General features: G+C 37.7%; 3 protein-coding genes across 4 annotated transcripts in view; all 3 read right to left on the reverse strand.

The window, feature by feature from the left end:
- Nucleotides 1-2,432, reverse strand: part of LOC306763163 (protocadherin alpha-C2-like) — a gene marked incomplete at its 5' end in the record, with an annotated part of 198,701 nt that extends 196,269 nt beyond the window's left edge. Inside the window, one exon of the mRNA XM_079249894.1 lies at nt 81-2,432. Coding sequence (XP_079106020.1) covers nt 81-2,432 — 2,352 coding nt within the window. The remainder of the gene's footprint in view (nt 1-80) is intronic.
- Nucleotides 2,433-6,384: 3,952 nt separating this feature from the next.
- LOC306763356 (protocadherin beta-15-like) lies at nt 6,385-9,788 on the reverse strand (the record flags this gene model as incomplete). Its single annotated transcript, XM_079250142.1, has 2 exons — nt 6,385-6,448; nt 7,405-9,788. The coding sequence occupies 2 exons, from the start codon at nt 9,786-9,788 to the stop codon at nt 6,385-6,387; spliced, it is 2,448 nt and encodes an 815-aa protein (XP_079106268.1).
- A 4,786-nt stretch (nt 9,789-14,574) lies between these two features.
- LOC306763166 (protocadherin alpha-C2) lies at nt 14,575-21,008 on the reverse strand. Of its 2 annotated transcripts, XM_079249899.1 has the most exons (3): nt 18,524-21,008; nt 17,118-17,153; nt 14,575-15,963 (listed from the first exon to the last, which is right to left on the reverse strand). In XM_079249899.1, the coding sequence occupies exons 1-2, from the start codon at nt 20,924-20,926 to the stop codon at nt 17,142-17,144; spliced, it is 2,415 nt and encodes an 804-aa protein (XP_079106025.1). In that variant the 5' UTR covers nt 20,927-21,008; the 3' UTR covers nt 14,575-15,963; nt 17,118-17,141. The 2 variants fall into 2 exon arrangements, with proteins under 2 accessions (XP_079106025.1, XP_079106024.1); XM_079249898.1 differs by lacking the exon at nt 17,118-17,153.
- Between the last annotated feature and the right edge of the window lie 2,100 nt (nt 21,009-23,108).

The following is a 23,108-nucleotide window of genomic DNA, read 5'->3' on the forward strand; positions in this document are numbered from 1 at the left end:
AAATGATTTTGCAAATAAATGATAGGAAACAGTATCTGCATTAGACAAAAACACCAGTAATGGTTTAGATACCGCCTTACCTCTTCAGATGCTCTCCTCCTGTCAGGCAGCACTAGTGTATTCGCATGGCTCCCTGGGACAATAGTAGATCCTATACTCATTCTGGGTCCAACTAACATGTAGCGTTTATCTCCAGATCGGTACTGGATGCTGTGGCACAGTGTTCCATCATAATTGGTCTCTTGTAGATATTTAGATGTATAATCTGTGGATTTAGAACACTGCATTGCAATCAGCACAATGATGCTGATGAGAAAAAGGACAGAAACTGATCCCAAAGTTATCATCAGGTAAAAAGTCACGTTGTCCTCCTCGTTCACTTTTGCTGCACTTTTCACATCAGAAGCTGCAAAAGCTTCTTTGGGCTCCACAAGTTTCACAACCACAGTAGCTGTTGCTGAGAGTGAAACGTTCCCATTATCTTTCACCAGTATGACCAGTTTATGTTCAGCCTCATCTGTCTCTGTGAATGAGCGAAGTGTTCTGATCTGTCCTGTATAGCGGTCCAAACCAAAGAGACTGTGGTCAGTAACTTCCTGCAGCGAGAACAGCAACCAGCCGTTATATCCTATATCAGCATCATAGGCTCTGACTTTAGTCACCAAGTGTCCTGCGTTCACATTGCGGGGAATCTCCTCCACACCTTCAGCAGAACCATTGGAGCTGACTGGATACAGGATGACTGGAGGGTTGTCGTTCTGATCCAGAATGAACACGTTCACTGTGACGTTGCTGCTTAGAGACGGAGTTCCAGAGTCTGTGGCAACAACGTGGAACTGGAAAGTTTTCAGTGTTTCAAAGTCAAAGCTTTTCATCGCAGTTATCTGTCCATTTTCTGAGTTGACGTTGAGGAAAGATGTCGTGTCACTCTGCAGACCATCGCTTCTTACCATATGGTAAGTGATAGCTGCATTTTCATTTAGATCATCATCACTAGCGCTTACAGAAAATATTGATGCTCCAGGGGTGTTGTTCTCTACTAAATAAGTTTCAAGTAAAGTCTTACTAAAAACCGGTGCGTTGTCATTTATATCCGACACTATGATACTCAGAGTTTTTACTGTTGAAAGTTTAGGTTCACCGCAGTCTGTCGCTGTTATTGTGATGTCATAATGTGACACAGTCTCTCGGTCCAATTGCCCCTTAGTAACGAGAGAAAACATGTTTTCCTCAATAGATTGTATCAAATCAAACGGAACGTTTTCGGAAAGCTTACAAATAACTTTTCCATTAATTCCCGAGTCTCTGTCTGTAACACTGATGAGTGAGATGACTGTTCCAGACTTTGAATTCTCCGGGATAAAATTAGACAGCGATGTTATTTCAATGTCTGGCGTGTTATCGTTCATGTCTTTTATTTTTATTACTACTCTACTTTCAGCTGTCCAAGGAGGTTGACCTTTATCTGAAGCTTGTAAGTCTAGCCTGTACACGTCTGTCTCCTCAAAGTCCACTTTCCCTTTAACTCGAATCTCCCCAGTAACACTGTTTAACTGAAATATGTCATGCACTTTTTTCGTTTGCGTTTTTCCAAAACTGTATTCAATTTCGCCATTTGGTCCTTCATCTAAATCAGTCGCGTTCAATGTGGTAACTAGAGTTCCTATTGGGGCATTTTCATCTAACAACACAGTATATACATCTTGGCTGAAAACTGGTCGATTATCATTTACATCCAAAACAGTGATGGTCAGGTTAAGAGTTCCTGTTTTTGGTGGGTTTCCCCCATCAAGTGCGGTTAACACAAAACGATTCTCTGTTTTCTGCTCCCTGTCTAGAGATTTTTTGAGAACCAAAAACGGAATTTTGTCCTCCTCACTCTCTCTAACTTCAATATCAAAATAATTATTTGGACTCAGTTTATAGAATCGAACTGACTGTACACCAGCATCAGGATCCCTTGCTGCATGGATTTGGAAACGAGTACCTGGAGGTGTATTCTCTGCTATTTCAAGTCGCTGCTCGTTTTCTGGAAAAGTCGGTGAATGGTCATTAACATCAGTTATTTCCACCCCAACATAATGTATTTCCAGTGGATTTTCAACAACAATTTTCAGGTTCAACAAGCAAATCTTTGTTCCACCACAAAGCTCTTCTCGGTCCATGATTTGTCCAACGTACAAAACCCCGTTGTTCTGATTCAACTCAAACAGAGCGTGATTTGGTCCAGAAACAATGCGAAATTTCCTGGTTATCAAGTTGCTGATGTCGAGCCCTAAATCTTTGGCAACGTTTCCAATAGATGATCCAAGTCGAAGCTGTTCTGGAATAGAGTATCTAAGATGAGCTAAAATCTGTTCTTCAAAGCACAGCAACAAAATCCCGACAGTCAAACAGCAGTTCACTCTGCGCCTTTGTCCTCGTTCCCCCATGGCGAATCAAAAATATGGTCCCTGTTTTCGGAAGGAGAAAAAAGATGTACTGTCTCTTGTATTCATGGGACCAGTCTAATGAGGGCAGTTTCTGACCATAGAAGCCGTTTTATGGATAAAGATAAAATGTAATGATATATCCTGCGACGAGTATTCCATCAGTGTACCACATCGTATGTAATAAAGAAATGGGCAGGGCATGTGAGGAACACTAACATTGTCAAGAGCACACTGACACCAAGTGGCAACTGGGATTCAGTAGAAAACTAAGTAGCAATAATCAGGGTACACATCCCATAAATAAGTAATTCGTATATATGACTCAGGATGAATGAATGACTTAAAATCAATTATCAAAAATCAATTGAACTGATTATCAACTCACCGCACATATAGAGGTTTATGCAGGTTTTTTGGAGTTTCCTGCTGAAACACGCAATGTGGGTCATTAATAATAATGGGCCACTTAGAGATTTGTGCAGAACTTGACAACAAGTTGTTGGAGAACCATTTCATTTTAATGAAATGTGTCACAGAAACACAAGAAAACCTACAGGATACTGACCCAAGACTTCTGGACTCACTGATCCTTGCCACAGGTCATCAGTTAATTATTATCAAGTCACTGTTAGCTCAATTAATACACCAAGTTAGTTGTTTTCCACAAAAAAGATTAAATGACTTCTTTGAAGAAACATCAATCTGAATAGAACAGTTAAGATAGTTTGGAAATAACAAAGCTCTATATTGTTATCCAGGCTAAGTTTTTGTTGTTTTTGTTTGTTTTGGTTTGGTTTTTTCTCTGTTTGTTTGTTTGTTTGTTTGTTTGTTTTTTCCTTTTAGCCTGGTTTGACTTAGGTGCTGAAGGTTTTAAGGAAACAAAATGATTTTCTGCTGACACGTATTTCTGGTCGCACTTTACAATAATTGTGCAAACAAAATACTTCAAAAATGCGTAACTTGTGATCTAATGCGTAATGAATGCTGATCTATCATGAGCTCCTGTTGTTCATCGTGAACAAATGTTGATCTCAATGTGGATTCATGTCATTACTTCATATGTAATAGATAATCGATTGAACATTAATTCACTTTCTGTAGCACGTGCTCAAAGAAAATATGAATTACTTCTTATTATTGAAGTTGATGTGACTTTACATTGCATTTATCTTAAAGTGCTCATTTGGTAATGACAAAAAAATTAATTAGGGTGGATTTACCTGTAGTTAATATATCATTATTAAATCATTAAGACATGAGTATTACAATGTGATAATTTTTTTAAGCATATATCCTTTACACCTAGCAGGCTACAGAGTTCACCAGCAGGATTGGGACAAATCTGGTGTTTGGATAGGTAATTAGTTGGAAACCATTCTCTCTGGATTTGGACGTCACGACACTCCAGTGCAGACCATACTTGCCCAGTTAGCTAACTGCAGCAATTATCACAACTATTTTTATGGCTCCTGAAGCTAATACTTTCACTGCCCTCAGATATGTTCTGCATATTATCAATGAACAAGAAAGAGCTCATCATAATGCAGCCCACATTTCAGCAAGGGATTTTAATGCATGCCTTCAAAGAATCCTCTGCAAATTTCATCAGCACCTCAAGTGTCCCACCAGAGGTGAAAAAATACTTGATAGAGTTTATTGCAACATAAAACATGCTTGTAAAAAAATTCCTCTCCCACATGCTAGCCAGTTCAATCACCTCTCTCTTTGCCTGCTTACATTCCTCTCAGAAAGCACACAAGAACATATACTTGATATCTAGCCACTCCCCCACTTTAAGGATTGTTTTATCCATATGAAGTGGAGCATTTTTGAGCAGCAGGACCTGGACTTATCTACTTACACTGAACTCTTTTACATCAGGTACAGTACCTGAAGTACTCTGTTGATACTGTCACTATAAAAGCATAACTTTTTTCACAAATTAAAAACCGTGGATTATATGTAAAGTCAAGGCTCTGATTAGTGCCTGGAACACAGCTTTCAGGATAGCAACATCTCCACATGCAGAGTCAACCTAAGGAGAGGCATCACACTTGTCAAAGACACCTACAGAAAGAGAATTGAGAGGCACCTCATTGAGAGGTGCCTCTCTGACAACAATCCCCAGAAGATGTGGAAGGTCATTAGGCCAATCACCAACTTCAATGCCTATTGTCCAGCATCTGCTGGTTAACAATAGGTTAAGCTGCTCCATGAGAGCTCCAGGAGAGCAGCTTAACAGCACCTTTATTTGCTTTGAATCTGTTCAGAACCCCACCTCAATTCCTTTCCTTGAAACAAGGTCCAGCGACGCTTCCTTACTCTTCAACTCCAACATAATGTCAGGAGACGTCAAGGAAAGCTGCTGGACTGGATGGAGTTTCAGCCAAAGTGATCAAAGCCTTTGCAAATCAACTGACAGGAATATTCACAAAACTATTCAACCTCTCCTTGTCATCTATTACTGTCTCGTTATGCCTGAAGTCTGCCACCACAATTCCCATCTCCAAAAAATTAGCCAATGACGGCTTTTATGACGGATCCATAGCTCTGAAATCTGTAGTTGTGAAACGGTCTGACTTGCTTTCTGAACATGAACTTCCTCTCTCCCCTCATCCTTCCTAATCAGTTTGCTTACAGAGCAAATAATTTCAAGTTGATGTGGCCATGGCTCTTGATATGGCCCTGAGTCACCTGAAGCATCAGAGAAGCTATGTGAGGATACTCTTCAGGAATCATTTTATCTGCATTTGCTCTCATTTCCAAAGTTTATGAAATCTTAATTTATCTGCCAACTTACAGCTATATAAAGAACTTTCTCCCAAACTGACCACAGTGTGTCCAACTTGGCCCTCAATTGTCTTCTTACATCACACTCCTCACTATTTTATTTTTGTCTCATGCACACTGTACTGGTTGAGTACTTTAATTCGGTTCTATTCTAAATATTAATGAAGTAAATTCAGTAATAATGAAAATGTGTTCATTACTGAGGCTCTCTGGTTAGACCTGTGGTGTATTTTCTTTTTTCTGATCAGATAAGACAAGAAAAAATAGAAGTGCTTCTGATGGGGAATTTCTTTGCTTTAGAGTAGCTGTTATTTGTTCTTTTCAGAAGACACACCCATTGGGAAAATAATGAGATTCAGTGTTTTTCCTAAGGGTTCTTTGACTCATGGATAGAGGAAGCTAGTAAAAACTCAAATGCTCTTCAGTTGCAACAGCTATACCAACATAAATAAACTGATGGTTGATTAGCATGTATCATTCCACAGCCCTTGTTGTAATCTCATACACCCACAATTAAATTATGTTTAACTCTCAATAATAAAGAGAAATTTAAGGCATTTATTAAGTCTTTCAATCACTATGAGTCATACATTAATTAAGTCATAATCCTCTTTCCAGGTAGTCCTAGCCTGGCCTTTCCAGCTTTAGTAAGAGTGGCCCACAGTGGCCAGCTCAGGTGTTCTAAATCACTTCCCTCTGACAAAAAATATTCTTTTTTACACTCAGTTATGCTATATCCCAGATATATATATATATATATATATATATATATATATATATATATATATATATATATATATATATATATATATATATATATATATATATATATATATATATATATAGTACAGTATGTATGTACTATATATATATATGTATATATATATAGTAAATTAGAATCTAATTGCCACAATGATTTGTGCCTGTATCCTGTCCAATTTTTTTTTTAAATTGGAAGAAATAAGACATACCACAGATGTTCTACACAGCTCAATGAATTAAGGAAGCAGTGCCAAAACATAAAAAATTCAAGCATCCTGCGCATAATCAGATATTTTCTGATTATTAAAGACCATTGGACACAAAGCAACTACTGTGTTTTTGAACAAAAGACAAAAAATATTTACCTCGTATATTTAACTCGCTTTTTAAGATCATCAACCTATGAAAAATCGTGCTCTTTTCTCGGGACCACGGACAGCGCAAAGTTCAGCGTCGCAACTGAACTGCAGCCAGCACGGTGAACAACAGGCCTACTCTAAACAATTCCCCATTAGTTGCACACACAAAGAAAAGTCCAGAAAGTTTGTAAACTGCAAATTACATCACAGATTTATACAAAGGCTTGTGTTCAGCTTCCACTTCAAAGTATTTAAAAAAAATGGTTTGACCTATTATCCAAATTATATAAACGTTTCTCCATTTACACTTCCACAGAGCAAAATCTCCAGTGATGGTTTAAGCTTGAGGAAAACCTATTTTTAGAAGGAATTCAACATTTTGTAATAAACGGTATTATGGTATTTTGCAGGGGTTGAGACATCCATGAATTATTTTGTTTGAATATGTGTTTGTGGTTATGTTTCAGTTTTAATTAATTCTTAAAATAAAGTCAATTTTCCAGAGTTAAAATTGTGGAAATTGTGTTTAAATTTATGCAAAATGGTGGACCCGTCGATTCAATGAAGCTAGACATATCGTACACCAAGACAGCCGGAGCAGAAAATTGTGTATTTCCCGAAGAAAGTCGGGATACCAGAACAGGGAGAAATTAGCCAGAGCTTAAGAAATTGAAGTGAGGGACAACAGCATCTTGCTATTTCTTTTAGAGAAAGGAGATCGTCGGTCCTTTTTCGATCTCGGCGCTGCTGACACAATTTGAACTCATGAGCTGAAGCATGTGTCTTGGCAGCATGTTAGGAATCAGTCAGGAATATCCAGTTTATTTTCTGTCAAAAATTTGTCCAATGCATTACCGCATATCATTACATTTCATTTTCATGGGCTTAGCATAAAAAGCAACAACAAAAAATTTTGTATGATATTTTAGTCACTTCCCAATAATTATGAATTGCATGTGTGGTATCAACTGGCTTGTTGTAATACTCGTGTAATGTTTTATTTTGAAAAATGATTTTGCAAATAAATGATAGGAAACAGTATCTGCATTAGACAAAAACACCAGTAATGGTTTAGATACCGCCTTACCTCTTCAGATGCTCTCCTCCTGTCAGGCAGCACTAGTGTATTCGCATGGCTCCCTGGGACAATAGTAGATCCTATACTCATTCTGGGTCCAACTAACATGTAGCGTTTATCTCCAGATCGGTACTGGATGCTGTGGCACAGTGTTCCATCATAATTGGTCTCTTGTAGATATTTAGATGTATAATCTGTGGATTTAGAGCACTGCATTGCAATCAGCACAATGATGCTGATGAGAAAAAGGACAGAAACTGATCCCAAAGTTATCATCAGGTAAAAAGTCACGTTGTCCTCCTCGTTCACTTTTGCTGCACTTTTCACATCAGAAGCTGCAAAAGCTTCTTTGGGCTCCACAAGTTTCACAACCACAGTAGCTGTTGCTGAGAGTGAAACGTTCCCATTATCTTTCACCAGTATGACCAGTTTATGTTCAGCCTCATCTGTCTCTGTGAATGAGCGAAGTGTTCTGATCTGTCCTGTATAGCGGTCCAAACCAAAGAGACTGTGGTCAGTAACTTCCTGCAGCGAGAACAGCAACCAGCCGTTATATCCTATATCAGCATCATAGGCTCTGACTTTAGTCACCAAGTGTCCTGCGTTCACATTGCGGGGAATCTCCTCCACACCTTCAGCAGAACCATTGGAGCTGACTGGATACAGGATGACTGGAGGGTTGTCGTTCTGATCCAGAATGAACACGTTCACTGTGACGTTGCTGCTTAGAGACGGAGTTCCAGAGTCTGTGGCAACAACGTGGAACTGGAAAGTTTTCAGTGTTTCAAAGTCAAAACTTTTTAGAGCTGAAATTTTGCCGCTTGCCTCGTTTATATTTAAAAATGATGAAATAGATGCCATACTCCTACGATCAATTGAATATGTGACTTCTGCATTTTCACCTCCATCAGCATCAGTTGCGCTCACTGAAAAGATGGACATGCCAGCCTTGTTATTTTCATTTACATAAAAAATATATGGATTGTCAGTGAAGAGAGGATTGTTATCATTGACATCCAGCACATCTACTTGAATCACCACTGAAGATGATAGGGCTGGGCTCCCCAAATCCTTTGCTGTTATTGTAATGTTATACCTATTAATTGTTTCCTTATCTAAATAATCTTTTGTTACCAGAGAGTATGACTGTCCGTCAGGTGATGGCTTTAAATCAAAAGTTAAATCGGGACTTACATTGCACACTACCTGTCCGTTCGCACCTGAGTCAAGATCCGTCACACCCATCAACGCTACCACAGTCCCAGGGGATGCATTCTCTGGAATACGACTTGAGAGGGATGTGATGTCTATTTCAGGGTGGTTATCATTTACATCTTCCACTTTGACAACCACGCTGCACTGTGTCGAAAGAGATACAACGCCTTTGTCCGCAGCCACTACTTTAATTTCATAAACTTGTTTCTCCTCATAATCGAGGTCTCCTTTTACAGATATTTCTCCAGTTCTGCTGTTCAAATCGAATGGCTCGGATGTCTGCCCTCTAAATTTACTCCTGAATGAATATTCAATGTCGCCGTTTATCCCCTCATCTAAGTCAGATGCATTTACTTTCAGCAGAAACGTCCCAACAGGTGCGTTTTCCTTTATTGTTATGGTGTACTTTTGTTTATTACACACCGGTGTGTTGTCATTGATGTCAGATACAATGACAGTAATATTAACAGTGCCAGATTTAGAAGGTTTTCCTCCATCTATAGCTGTTAGTTGTAACCAGTGTTGAGCAGTGTGCTCTCTGTCCAAAGGTTTCTGTAATACTAGTAACGGAACCTTCCCCTCCTCTGCAAAATCCTCGATTTCTAGACGAAAATATTGGTTGTGGTTTAGTTTATATGAATTTATGGAGTTCAAACCGACATCCAAGTCGTGCGCTCCTTCTATTTGAAATCGAGATCCAACGATGGCAGACTCCAGCACTTCCAATGGGTAGTTTTCTTCAGGAAATTTCGGTGAATTGTCGTTTACATCCAGAATATCAACTATTATTTGATGCATCTCGAGTGGATTTTCAACAACAGCTTTTAGATTTGCGACACATGGAACAGTTTTCGCACAGAGTTCCTCTCTGTCTACTTTCTGATTCACCAGGAGAAATCCATCTTTCGGATTTATCTTAAACAGATCCTGCTTTGTTCCTGACACGACGCGGAGATTCCTCTCTGCCAGTCTTCCAAGATCTAACCCAAGGTCTTTGGCTACATTCCCTACTGCCGTTCCCAATCTTAATTCTTCTTGAATGGAATAGCGCATTTGAGCCGAAATTCTTTCCAAATTGATCGCGATCAGTAGCGCCAGAGAAACAGAAATCCACACATCCATCCTCTGTCTTTTGACGTCGGCCATCGCCATTGTTTGTGGGGAGAAAAGCTTTTTAAAAGGGCGTCTGATCTTCCAGGAAAATATTCCGAGCTGTTCAGTGTCCTCTTGTTAAAAATGAACAATTCATGTCGTCATGAACCATCATCTCGACTGCAGAAGGGAAGACTTGTAGTCTTGTTTTTAACCCGTCTCTTTTGGTTTGTTACTAAAGATTCATGATGAAAAATGTTCCCTCACACGGCACGCTGCACTGACCTGTAGTGTAACAGCGCTTCCTACTGTCACTGCTGCCACTCTGCAGAAAAGACAAAATATTTCTTCTTCAGATAAGTGGAAGTAACAACAGTGCTTCTTACCATGAATATTTTAAATTAACCGTGATGAGAAAGTGTTTGTGTGTGTGTGTGTGTGTGTGTATGGGGGGAGGGGGAGGGGGGGGGGGGGGGTGCAGTTGGTCAAACTGAATTCTCTCTATAAGTGAACTTGGTTGTTTGTCCCCCCGTGCTGGCCCTGGAATGGACTGACGTACATGCTTTACCCTGTCTCTCGCTTATTGACTGCTTGGATAACGACCTTGTATTGGAATATGCTGTATAGAAAATTGCTGGATGGATGTTTTAACAGTAGATTCGTCTATTTGAGCAGTCTCTTTTATATACGGTGCTGCATAATGCTCCTAAGAAAAGCAGCCACATCCATTTAAGATGGTGTTGTAAATAAAAGGGAAAAAGTCCATGTTTACAAGTGGAATACAACTACATTTTAAACTTATATTTTTCCTGATTTCTTCAAAAGGGGATATTGTGTCATCCACTGTCCCTGATTACGCCCTGCTCAGTACACACCCAGTTTTCATTTTCTTTTGCAGAGACGAGCAGCGACATCGTATGGATTAACTCTGCAAGTGCAGTGATTCCTCTTATGTGATGTGAACTGTTTATTTATAATCTTGCCCTGTTCCCTTAGCAGCAATGGTTAGAGTAGAGAAAAAAAAAAAAAGAAAAATCTGCCTGATGAAGACATAAAAATAAAAATAATAATCAAGAAAAGTCTCCCGCCGATTTGACAGCATGGTGACCTAGATAAATTCTCACGGCTTTGCACCCCTCCCACCTGATAATGTACTGATAGCAGACTATGTACTGCTTCTAGATGTAGGGCAAGCATGTACGTGCGCGTGCACTAGTGCTGCTGCATTCTGCGTCACTCCCTCCCGTTTCTGCCACCGTCTATATTTGTCAATGCTGCAGCAAAAATAAGTCAGATCAGTGTGAAACAATTTGTTTTTGTGAAGCTTCTTTGGATGATTGCAGCATTTATTTTAACCAAGCGTAATAATCTGTTTGCAAGATGCTACACTTACAAGGAGGGGGCTTGGAATATTAAATTACATGCAGGTCTCCAGTGTGCAGAAGGAGCGTCGCCATGGCAACGCAGCTCTCAGGAGATCGCTGGCCATGGTCCTGAAAGCAAGCTGGAGCTGAGGACAAAAAAAGTCTGCGAGATTGCGGAAAGGCTGGGAAGTGGGGGTGGGGTGCACTTTAAAACCTACAAATTCCACAAATAAATGCAGACTGATTCATGACGCGTTCGTTTTTTATAATATATATGAACCAGTTACCAGTTTCCTTTATTTGTAAATATTTTTTTTATTTTTTATAGTTGGAGAAGAAGGGTGAACACGTGCCCTTGCAATCACTGCAGTATATGATAAAGAAAAGAATATTGGTGGTTTGAGAATTATTATTGCTTATACTCAGCATAAAGAAGAGAGAATGTGAAACACCTGATATCAAATACACATGCGCGGTGGCCTACTAGTGCCAGCTGGTGGCGGTTCAAGTGTTTTGTCACACGTTGGTGCATTGCTGTGTCATGCATCCGTGTGCTAATCTGCCAGCGAACCAAAGCAGCACACAACAGCCACAGTCCAGCTCACCTGAGACCTGATAAAAACACATAAAAATCGAATTTTCTTTTAGTTTAAAAATATATCTTACTAAATTTAGTTTATTAAAAACTAGTGCCCGTTTCAAAGCAACCCTTAAAAAAAATGACACAGGAAAGACTGTGCTAAATTAGTCTGATCTCTCTTTCTCACTTGTGCTCATATGATCTCATTGAGAGACAGAGAGAGAAAGGGAGGGGTGAGGTCAAGTGATCACACATAATCACACGGATATCCCAAATTACTTTCAGGCTGTGTATGTGGGGGTTCATTTAAATATACGGTCAGATGAGTCTGAGCATTTAAAACCTTTGAGATTGGCATCACCTGGTCTTTCCAGACACCAACTGTAAACAATCCAGGACACTGTCAGGTCTCTGTTGTCAAATTGGGGGCGTACAAGGTACTAACTCTGCAGGGTGCCCAAACTTTTACAGACGCCATCTTTTCTTTTCTGTTATTTTAAAGGTTGAAATTATGGAAATAAGATGTAACTTTTTTTTACATGTTATAAGAATGTCTAAACTGTAATTTGATGCCTTTTTTGAGATTTTCCATCTTTTTAAAGCTCCTTATTTGCACATTAAAATACATTTTTACCAGGGGTGCCCAAACTTTGGAGCCCCACATATATATGTGTGTGTGTGTGTGTGTGTGTGTGTGTGTGTGTGTGTGTGTGTGTGTGTGTGTGTGTGTGTATAAAGATGACATGACGGTTGTACTTACTGCGATTAGTGAGACCATGAAAGAAAACTTACCTGAAGCCAGAATCGATTGTCATCACTCTTGAGAGGTGTTTTATATGTCTTGCCTAAATCCAAATCCTTTTATGTTTAAATGCTGTTTTCTTTTTTTCTGTTCTTGTCTTTAATTTTCTATTCTTTACTTTACTTTTCTTTTCTTTTTTCTTCTCTTTTTTCCTTTTCTTTTTTGTTTTTTCCTTCTTTTTTTTATTTCTTTTCCTGTCTTTTATTTTCTTTTTTTCTCTCCAAAAAAAAAAAAAAAAAAAAAATGGCTGACTTACAAGGGAATGTAAATTTCCACAACCTTCTATGATCCCCAGTGTGTTGCAAAGGTAATGACATACGTATTAAAATGAATTAAAGTTGATATGCTAAATTACTTTGACCAGGGATGTAAACATGGAACAAGGCTGTTGTTTCTCAAATTAAAAACTTATAAAAGTTTGGGTATTTCCAAACTTTCACAATGACGGAATTATCCTTTCCCTTTTTCTTTACATTGCTTCTTGTGAGACAGACTAACAAAGATAAAACAGAATTTAGAAAAACAGCAACGTGAGAGACTTATTTTTTATTAAATGTATTCTTTTGTCCCAACTTACATTTACTCAGAAAAAACTGAAATAATTGTGCAGTGAAGAATGATTTTTACTAGGACAATGACTTTTTGAATGTTAAAATGGTGAATGATTTATGACAAAGGATTAGATTAAACACCATGTCCTAAGATTTTGTTAGTTTAGTATTGGTGCCATGGTTGCCATTATACCCATAAAATTTAAATAAGTGCAGCTCTACTGCAGTATTACAATACTATTGGAGTTGGTACAAAGTGGTCCTTGAACTGGAGTAACTTCAGCTGTTTCTGTTGCTTCCTAATTTTTCATACTCTTTTTTAAATTAGTTAATTAAGGAGATTGCTGAACAATACTATGAATAAGCGTTTATCACTTAATTTAGGTTTTGTGTCCCCATGCCCAAACTGATTGATCAGAAATATTCATTAACTCGCCTTAAAGATACTTACAGTATCAAACAAAGTAAATATGCAGTGATAATATAAAAAAAAAAGGTTATACTGTTTTTTATTTTATTATATGTATCTATCTATATATCTATATATCTATATATATATATATGTGTGTGTGTGTGTGTGTGTGTGTGTGTGTGTGTGTGTGTGTGTGTGTGTGTGTGTGTGTGTGTGTAAGTTTGTTTGTTTTGTTTTTTTTAACTGCCCTGAAGTTATTTTCAACTAATGAAAATATCTTTTAAATTTTCTTTTTTTTAACTTACTGAGATGTCCAGGTTAGAAATTTTTCTCAAGTCCATTCAGCCACATGAAATCATGAAAATAATTTTTGCCCTTGTGTTGGCATTACTGCACCAGCAAGATGGATACATCTCTTAGGGCCCCGCTCATTAATTCTTCAGCAAATGAGGCGTAATACAATTTGAAAGTACCAGACTCTATTAAGGAGAACTTTGGAACAAAAGATATGATGGAGTTACCGTTAAACATTTAAAAGTGACAAATTAGCATGAATTTCTCAATTTAATTCTACTGAAGTTGATCAAAATCAGTTAATTTAATCTATTAAGTCTTCCCACATCTTTTAACAAGGACCAAAATTATAAGAAATGCAGCTGTTTTTCAAAATGAAATTATTACATTGATGTAAAACTTTTGAAAAATGAAGAACTTTCATTGCTGTGTATATTTTTTGCATTTAATAGTTCATATCCAACCAGCATACAACTGACTCACATTACACAACTGACATGTTGCAACATGGATGTACTACTATACAAAAGCACTTAATGAATATTTTGGCCGCAACACACAACAACTTTGTAAAAGAAATGCAATGTGCGATGGGATACAGAGTTTCCTTACATGGCTATACAGGCTGAATCAGGAACTTGATGGCACATAAAATTGTTCACGTAAAGGTTTTTAAATCGTAAAATCTCTGATACTGAAAAAGAGAGGCATTTTATTACACAGGCATAAAATCATAATATATACATACATATATATATATATATATATATATATATATATATATATATATATATATATATATATATATATATATATATATACATACATTTTAATTTTGACTTGTATCTCAGGATATGTGCTGGATATTCAGACTAACAGTAAATAGTAATATTGACAAGCACTTTCATTGGCAGATATCAAATACAGTTAAGTCACTTCAGAATTGTTAAGTTTGGAATAAATGTTTGTGTACGGTTCGGTTTTCAACATCTTACATGATTGAAGAAGACATTAAAACACCCAGAGTGAATCAAGATTCAGAAATAAAACAGCTATAGTGCACCCTGGTGTTTCTAATATATACACAGTCCTCATTAAAACACAAGTCTATTCTCAGATATGCACTGCATTCACTTGTGTTCAATTCAAACTCCAAAATTCATTCTCCATTTGTGTCCAAGTCAACAAAAACATCCAAGCACACAGTACACTTACATTTAAGCTGTAGGTAAACTTCCATTTGTTTACCCAAATAAGTATTATTCTGCTATTCTTTCTTATATTAAGAAATAGTAATGAGCCCATAGCCTTGCACTTCCAATCTAATTAAAGTGTGATCTTCCATTTTGTGTTTAAAAAAAAAAAAGTTAATATCATCTATATCTGCAGAAAATGGATATGTTCAATGCCATTAAACACCTAAAGCTATAAAAGTTCACTTTGTCCATGCAAAAATTACTGGAAGGCATAATGGTAAAAGACCTTGCTCTTATACTTGAATGTAATATGTACTTGGCACTCATTCATATATTTGGGCTTGGCTCGCATGTAAGACACAAAGTAAAATACAAAACATGAAAATACAAAAAGCTACCACATCTATAAAATACTGAATACATATTTTTTTTTTACTTTTTTTTTCTTTTGTTTGTTTGTTTTTTTTCACTGTTGGTTGGTGCTTTTCTGAAATTTAGCTAGTTGTGCTCACTTCTTTCTAAGGTTGCTTATATTGTACATTGATGCTGTCATGGAAAAAGACAAACCATGTGGATTCAAAATGTAATTTCAAACATATGTTCTTTTTTATAGAAGGAAAATGTCTTTTAAACACATTTCAACATTTTTGTGTCCACTTAAGAGTCCATACTTAGACTTATTTGAATATTCAGCAGTTGTGAACATGTCCTCTTGATAATCTTTTATATGGCAATCTTAAAGAGTAGCTGAAGTCATGCAATCTTGTCATGCATAATAAATGGGCTTTGGAAGAGATGCTGCTCTGCTATTTGTGTGCTTCAAAAACAAGGCTAATGTTTGCGAATTTATCACCACTGTTCATCGTACTATGACAGTTACATTTAGTTTGAGGAACAAGGACCAGACTGATGAGTGGGGCTGGTCGCTGATAGAGAGCTCTTCCTTTCTTCCATGACACTCTTCCTGTTAGCATCAATACTGTACACATCTGGACAAGGGGACTTATGTGGAACTGCTGCTGCTGCTGGTGGATGCCTGTCAATGAGACAAGAGAATCACACAAAGATACAAAAGGAATCAGAGCATGGAGGGCCTTTTGACTGGCTAAACCAATATATTTCATGCAGCCGATGCCGTCACTCAAACAGGGCTTCAGGCAGAGGACAGAGTGGGTGGTGGAATTGGGACAATTCTTTAACATGTATTAAGGAGGTGGCAGGTCTATAAATGAAAACCATGCTTGAAAATTATGTGAAGGCGAGTGGTTGCTAGGTAACTGGTGACAGATTTCTCTTTGCGCCTCTCCTGCACAAAGAAATAGTTCAGTTCATACCACAAGAAACATTGTCATTCATTTTCAGAAGTGTCATTCTGTAAACAGGACAGAAACAGCACAGTCCAAATCCACAAACATTCAAAATATCTAATGTTTCTATTTTAGCAAGATGGGTCAGTTGGGGATGGGGGAGTGTGTGTGTGGGGATGATAAAAGATTACTATTCACATGCACTAAATCCATTCGCAAACATGGTGATTCAATTAAATAGAAATACTTTTTTACATGAATTAACAGCAAAGGCCAGATTGAAAATAGCAAAGGATGCAAATTACAACATTTTGAAATGAGGAAGAGTTGTTTCTGAAATTGCTATCGAGATTTTGGCTCTAATATATTTCTTTACATACTTCTTTTACTGAAAACAATACCAAGCACAGTAATGCTGTTTTACTTAAACTTTATGTGAATCACAATGTTTGCTTGATTGTCTGCAAGACCACAAAAAACTTTTCAGATATTTAAGGTCAGTCTGACTCATTATAAATGTACAGAATATAAAAGAAATAGTCAATGTTTCAAATATTTGGGAAGGGGTTTGTAATCCTAAAATAATGACAAATGTGGTGTTAATTACTATGTGATTTATACCATAAGTAGATTATATTAGCCTCTAAGGATGAAACCATGGAGTCAGGTACAGAGATCCAAACAGCGGACCCAGAAAACTGCTTGTGGGGTCAAATGAGAAACCTTACAGAAAACACCTTCTAAAAGAGAAACAAAAATAAAGAAAATAATAATAGAACTCATAATAAACACTGAGAACAAAACAAGCACAATAGACAGTTAAAACATTCATGGTCTGCAATATAATCCATAATAGGTTATCAGGGGCGGGAACGCTGCATACCTCCAGCTGCTGAGTGGACTTCCCTCATTTAGGGTACTTTAGAATGGGGAGAAAAAAACAAACAATTCAATGGTCAGGTCATTGTAGTTATAAGAGAAGACTTTTTGTGAGTTATCAGAGCTGATGTCAAGGAATGATAAATTAAATGTAAATGTCAATATGGGAAACTTAGAATTAGTGTGACTATGAGAAAAACTGCTGCTTGTTACGAGGTTTTCTAGTAAGATGATGGTGATAAAAACATTGTCAAGCCCAGAGAGGTGTTATTGATCTGGCAGCATACTTACCTTGATTGATTGATTGATTGATTGATAGATAGATAGATAGATAGATAGATAGATAGATAGATAGATAGATAGATAGATAGATAGATAGATAGATAGATAGATAGATAGATAGATAGATAGATAGATAGATAGATAATGCTTCAAAACTAAAAAACACAATTTTTCTGAGCACAAGTCACATGCTCATGTCAGCAATCAGCGAAATTCTTGTGTGCTAAATAAAAAAATGAAGGAGTATTATGAAATCTCTTTCCATTTATTAACAAAATAAATACCAGAATATCTATGACTCAGTTACAATAGTCTGCATTAGACCACAAAAGATATAGAATTATTAGTTATTAAAAAAAAAAAAAAAAAAAAAAAAAGGAAAAGGAAATTACAGCCTAAACGTTAAAAATATGCAATGTTTATGTATGTATGTCATATGTAAGTCATTTTGGATAAAAGTGTCGGTAGAATAATAAAATAATACAGTCAGCTCAACTGATGTTACAGCTTTTCGTTGCAGCAAATATACAAGTCAAACACAACCACGCCACAGATGTACACACCACACAAAAGTAGTTATGGGAGATATGTAGTCATTCCTCTAATATGTTGCTGCAATACTGGGTTTATATGTTGTTTCTGAAAGATATATACATGTGTTTTGGTCATATAAAAATGTTTGCCTTATCAGCTTGGATTAAACAAAACTTTTAAAATTGGACTAATTGTTTTGTTTTTTTTAACTGATTGATGTTTCAGTCATCCAGCACCTCATAAACAAACATATGTACATTTTTTTGAATCAGTGTATAATACCTATTTATTGAATATCTAAATATTATATCAGACTTTTTCTTATTGAGTAATGATAAATGCTGTGAAAATAAGTGAAGTGCTTTTATTTTGTCTCAGACCTTTTTTTAGCAGTTAATTGTCAGGGATCACAAAAAAGAAATTAGCATGGTAAATGATGTGTATAATTAGAGGTTGATACCTTGACAAACAAAATTATAATATATTTTCAAATTGTTTCTAATTTTATGACAGGTATGTGAAAATAATTTTTGATCAGTCCAGGGAAATTGAATTGAAAATAAATTAATTTCTGGAGCATGTATTTTCCCATACCTGCAGAGTAGAAGCTGCTGAGTCACTGGTATCAGTCAGTCCTGTCCCTCTTGGTATACTGGACACGATGTATCTGGAGCCCTTGGGCATGGGCTGTCTGACCACCAGCTTTCCTTTCCTGGTCTCTGCTAGGAACAGACTGTACCAGTAGGCATCGTTGGAGACCAGAGTGGAGTCTGCTATGGTGGAGTTCCTCTCACTTATCACACTGTTCCTGCAGGGAGGAGCCGTTTTACTGGACTTGGGTTTCTGACACTTGATCACGATGGTGACCAGTATGGTGATGAGCAGGAGAAATGACACGGAGCCCAGACCGATGACCAAATACAGGTTGAGGTCTGAAAAGATGTCATATTCCAGAGGCACCTCAGTCATGTCAGAATAGGCCTTCATGGCAGTCTCCACTGTGGACAGCTTGATGGTAACTGTAGCAGAGAGAGCAGGCTGCCCGTTGTCCTTGGCAACAACAACCAGTCTGTGGTGGCGGGAATCTTTATAACTGAACATCCTCATAGTCCGGATCTCTCCATTATACTGGTCCAGACTGAACAAGGTGGCATCAGTTATCTGGAGAAACTGGTAGGTAATCCGAGAGTTGTGCACAGAGTCTGTGTCTAAAGCTATCACCTTGGAAACCAGGGAGCCTTTATCTGTGGATCTTGGGATCTTTTCCTCAACCACCGAGCCGTGTGCACGCCATGGAGAGACAATAACTGGAGCATTGTCATTCTGGTCCACAATAATAATGTGTACAGTCACATTACTGCTGAGTGGAGGAGAACCAGAGTCTCTGGCCTCGATGTGGAAAAGAAAATCCTTCTCAATCTCATAGTCAAATGTTTTTAGTGCGTAAAGATTACCGTTCTCTGGATTGATGGAGAACAGCATGGACATGGAGGTGTTGGCGATCTCCTTCTCTATGATGAAGTAAACTAGATACTGGTTTTCATGGAGGTCAGGGTCAAACGCAGTGAGAGAGCTGAGCAAGGCCCCAGGTGCATTGTTCTCCATCACACGTATTGTATAAAATGACTGGGGGAACTGTGGAACATTGTCATTTACATCCAGCAGCTCTAAAGTCATTGTTTCATTGTCAGATAAAGGAGGAGAACCTCTGTCTGTGACAGTGAAAGTGATGTCATATTCTGGGACCTTCTCACGGTCTAATGGTTCTGATACCACTAATTCATAATAGTTATCAGAGGACTCCCTCAGTTTGAACGGCATGTTATCTGGAATATGAAGATCTACCACTCCATTATCACCTGAATCTTTATCACTCACACTGACTACAGCTATCACTGTGCCTGTGGCAACATTTTCTTTTATTGGACTTTGAAATGATTTAATAGATAATTCTGGATGATTATCATTCATATCAGTCACCTGTATTGTTACTTTACATTTTCCAGTTAAGGAGTTCTGTCCCTTATCACTAGCAATAATCTCCATCTCATACAGTTTTAAGTCCTCATAATTTATCATTTCTTTTACTCTAATCTCGCCATTTTCAGGATTCAGGTTAAACATGTTTTGTGTTCTCTCTGATGTGTATAAACTATATGAGTAAACAATGTCCGCATTTGAACCTTCATCTAAGTCTGTAGCATTCATTTTGACCACTAGACTGCCAACCGGAGAGTTTTCCATCACATCTACGACGTATTTTTCTTTGTCAAATGAAGGGGCGTTGTCATTCACATCCAGCACGCGGACAGCGATGCTCGCTGTACCTGTGCGCGTGGGGACGCCACCGTCCACAGCTGTGAGAATTAGATTATGAATAGCCTGCTGCTCTCTGTCTAGAGCTTTTTTCAAAACCAAATCAGCAAACTTTGTCCCGTCTCTCCCGGTCTGAATTTCAATAGAGAAATGATCACTTGCGCTCAGATGGTAATTTTTCACCGAGTTTGTTCCAACATCTGGATCCACGGCATTATTCAGCGAAAATCTCTCTCCAACGGGGCTCGATTCAGAGATGTCCAGATGCATAGTTCCCCGTCGAAAATGCGGAGCATTATCATTGATATCCATAATTTCCACCTCGATATTAAACATGCGTATTGGATTTTCTATTGTAGCGTCCAGTTTAAGGAAACACGACGTAGTTTTCGATGGACAGAGGAACTCTCTGTCTATCCTTTCCAAGATAAACAACTCTCCTGTGTCTTTGTTGATGTCCAGATATTTTTTATTGGTTACGATGTCCACGCGCATTTTCCTCGTCTTCAGGGTCTTCACGTCTAATCCTAAATCTGCTGCTAAATTTGCAACGATAGATCCCTCCTCCATTTCCTCTGGTACAGAATAATGGGTGACAGCAGATACGGAGAATACAGTGGCAGAAAGAATAAGAAATAGGTGAACATACCCCATCCTGCTAAGTAATCTGACGGATTGCATCTATATGCAGAGAAAGAAAGTTACGGTTTCGCATGTACTAAAACGTGGATGAAAGGTCGTTTTGTTTCACGAACAAGCGAAATGAAGATTGCGAAATAAGACGTTGCTTCATCAGAAATGACGTAGACTGCCTCTTCACCTCGCAAAGAAGGCATCGCGATAACAGTGACGTCAGTGAGAAATATCTTAGTTAGTGGAACAGATGTAGATAAAATAAAATTACATTAAATTTCACCGAATTCTTTGAAAAGTTTAAACGAAAGTTTAAAGCTGGAGAGTGGAATGTAATAATCAATAAGAAAGTAAAAATATATCTATTGATGTTTGTATGTTTAGGGTCGGGTATAAATGTATGTTGTGTTTTCTGTTTTTGCTTGCAAATTTGGACTTTTAGTTGAGTTTAAGACTTTTAGTTTATTATATAAAAATCTAAATTAACAAGACATAAAAAAAAAAAAAAAAATTCAGGTGCTGAAAGCAGATGAAATACTAGGTGTGCCATTCAGTCATTTGCTTCATGATGAAAATGATCAGTGAGTACATTTAGTATTTACATAAGTTGGATAGATTTAAGTTTACAATAGAAGGGACTACAGACCTTTGCAGTGTTATGCATATTTCCAATACTTTAAATGATACCATACAGAAAACTTCAAAAATGAACTGGAACATTTTTGCTTTGATGTGAAGCTAAAAACGGTTCTAATTCAGTTCATAAGTCTAGCAATGACACATTGGATATAAATACATATTAACTTGAATCAAGCAGATTACAGTGAATGAATGAGTCTATCAGAAATTCACACATTCAGCATCACACAGCACCTGATTCCACCTAATAACCAGTTCCTTAACAGGACAAGATTAACTTGCACCTGTGCCTTCAAGCCTCCTGAACAGAGAGACACATTGCTTGTGCTGCATTGACAACACAACATCACATGCTAACTATGCATATCTATTTAGAAGTTTTTACCTCTCCAGAGCTTGCTGCATTAATTTCAAAGAGCTGTTTGTCTTTTTATGCTTACTATGATGAGCCAAAAGTATCCACCTGCAGATAATTTTAAAGGATAAATAAGTCAAAACCACGAGTCCCCATTGTCAAGTAATAAGTGACATCCGGTGACTGGAATGATTGACAAGTAACCCTCATTTAAATTAGCGAAGACACAGAAAGCGTCAAGACATCAAGATAAAGTTTTGTTAGTAAAGCATTTAAAAAAAGAAAACAAGGTAAAAAGACATCTACAGGATGAAGATAAGGCTTTTGCAGATGATATAGGATGGAAGGCTGAGTTTGAAACAAGCTCTCTAGTCATTTTCCCTGCAAGATAGCACAACCGCCATCAGATGAATGCTAGTTAGCCAGCTAAAGGAGTTTGTATTCTTATAAACTAGGTTTAATGTTTTAATAAATCAAAACTGGCTGGAATAAAATGAACAATTCTAACAGAATGCTCTGACTATGTTTTAACATTCGTTTAGGATTACTTGTGATTTTTTTTGTAAAGTTTATTGTGTGTTTCTGATTACTCTATGTACTATTGTTTTGTTTTATTAGCCGAGCAGGAGGGAGAGCCTTTGGTTATCAGGCCCCTCTCTTATGGAATAAGCTCCCAGTTAGTGTTAGGGAAGCAGATACCCTCCCCACCTTTACGACTAGGCTGAAGACTTATCTTTTTGATAAGTCCTATAGCTAGGGATGGTTAGCATCCCTTAGTTATGCTGCTATAGGTTTAGACTGCTGAGGGACATTTCCTGATACACTGAGCTTCTTTCTTTTTCTCTTTATCTCTTTCTTTTACCCCCCATAACAGTGCTGCATCATTAACATGTATGTCTCCTGTCTCAGCAGGTCTCCCTGGCCGGGAGTAGCAGTTCCTGTTGTCTGTTGTCTTTCTGTCCTCTTCCCCCCACACAGCAGAGGCAGATGGCTGCCTGTCCTGAGCCGGGTTCTGCCGGAGGTTTCCTTCCTGTTAAAAGGGAGTTTTTTCCTTCCCAATGTTGCCAGTGTGCTTGCTCAGGATGGGAGATTGAGTTGGACTCAACTCAATCTGTTGGTTTCCTTATATAGGCTATTATGAATTGGCCTTCATTATGTTTTCCCCTCTGTCTGTAAAGCGTCTTGAGATGGCATTGCCGTGATTTGACGCTATATAAATAAAGTTGAATTGAATTG

The sequence above is a fragment of the Telmatherina bonti genome (genome assembly GCF_933228915.1).
Source record: "Telmatherina bonti genome assembly, chromosome: 12".
NCBI classification, from domain to species: Eukaryota; Metazoa; Chordata; class Actinopteri; order Atheriniformes; family Telmatherinidae; genus Telmatherina; species Telmatherina bonti.

What these genes read in the sequence shown, in the direction of transcription:
- LOC306763166 (XM_079249898.1), bottom strand. Translation starts at nt 20,926, where the DNA reads ATGCAATCCGTCAGATTACTTAGCAGGATGGGGTATGTTCACCTATTT. An exon ending in CAGCAGCTTCTACTCTGCAG is followed by an intron (nt 15,964 to 18,523) that starts GTATGGGAAAAT and finishes TCTCATTGACAG; the next exon opens with GCATCCACCAGCAGCAGCAG.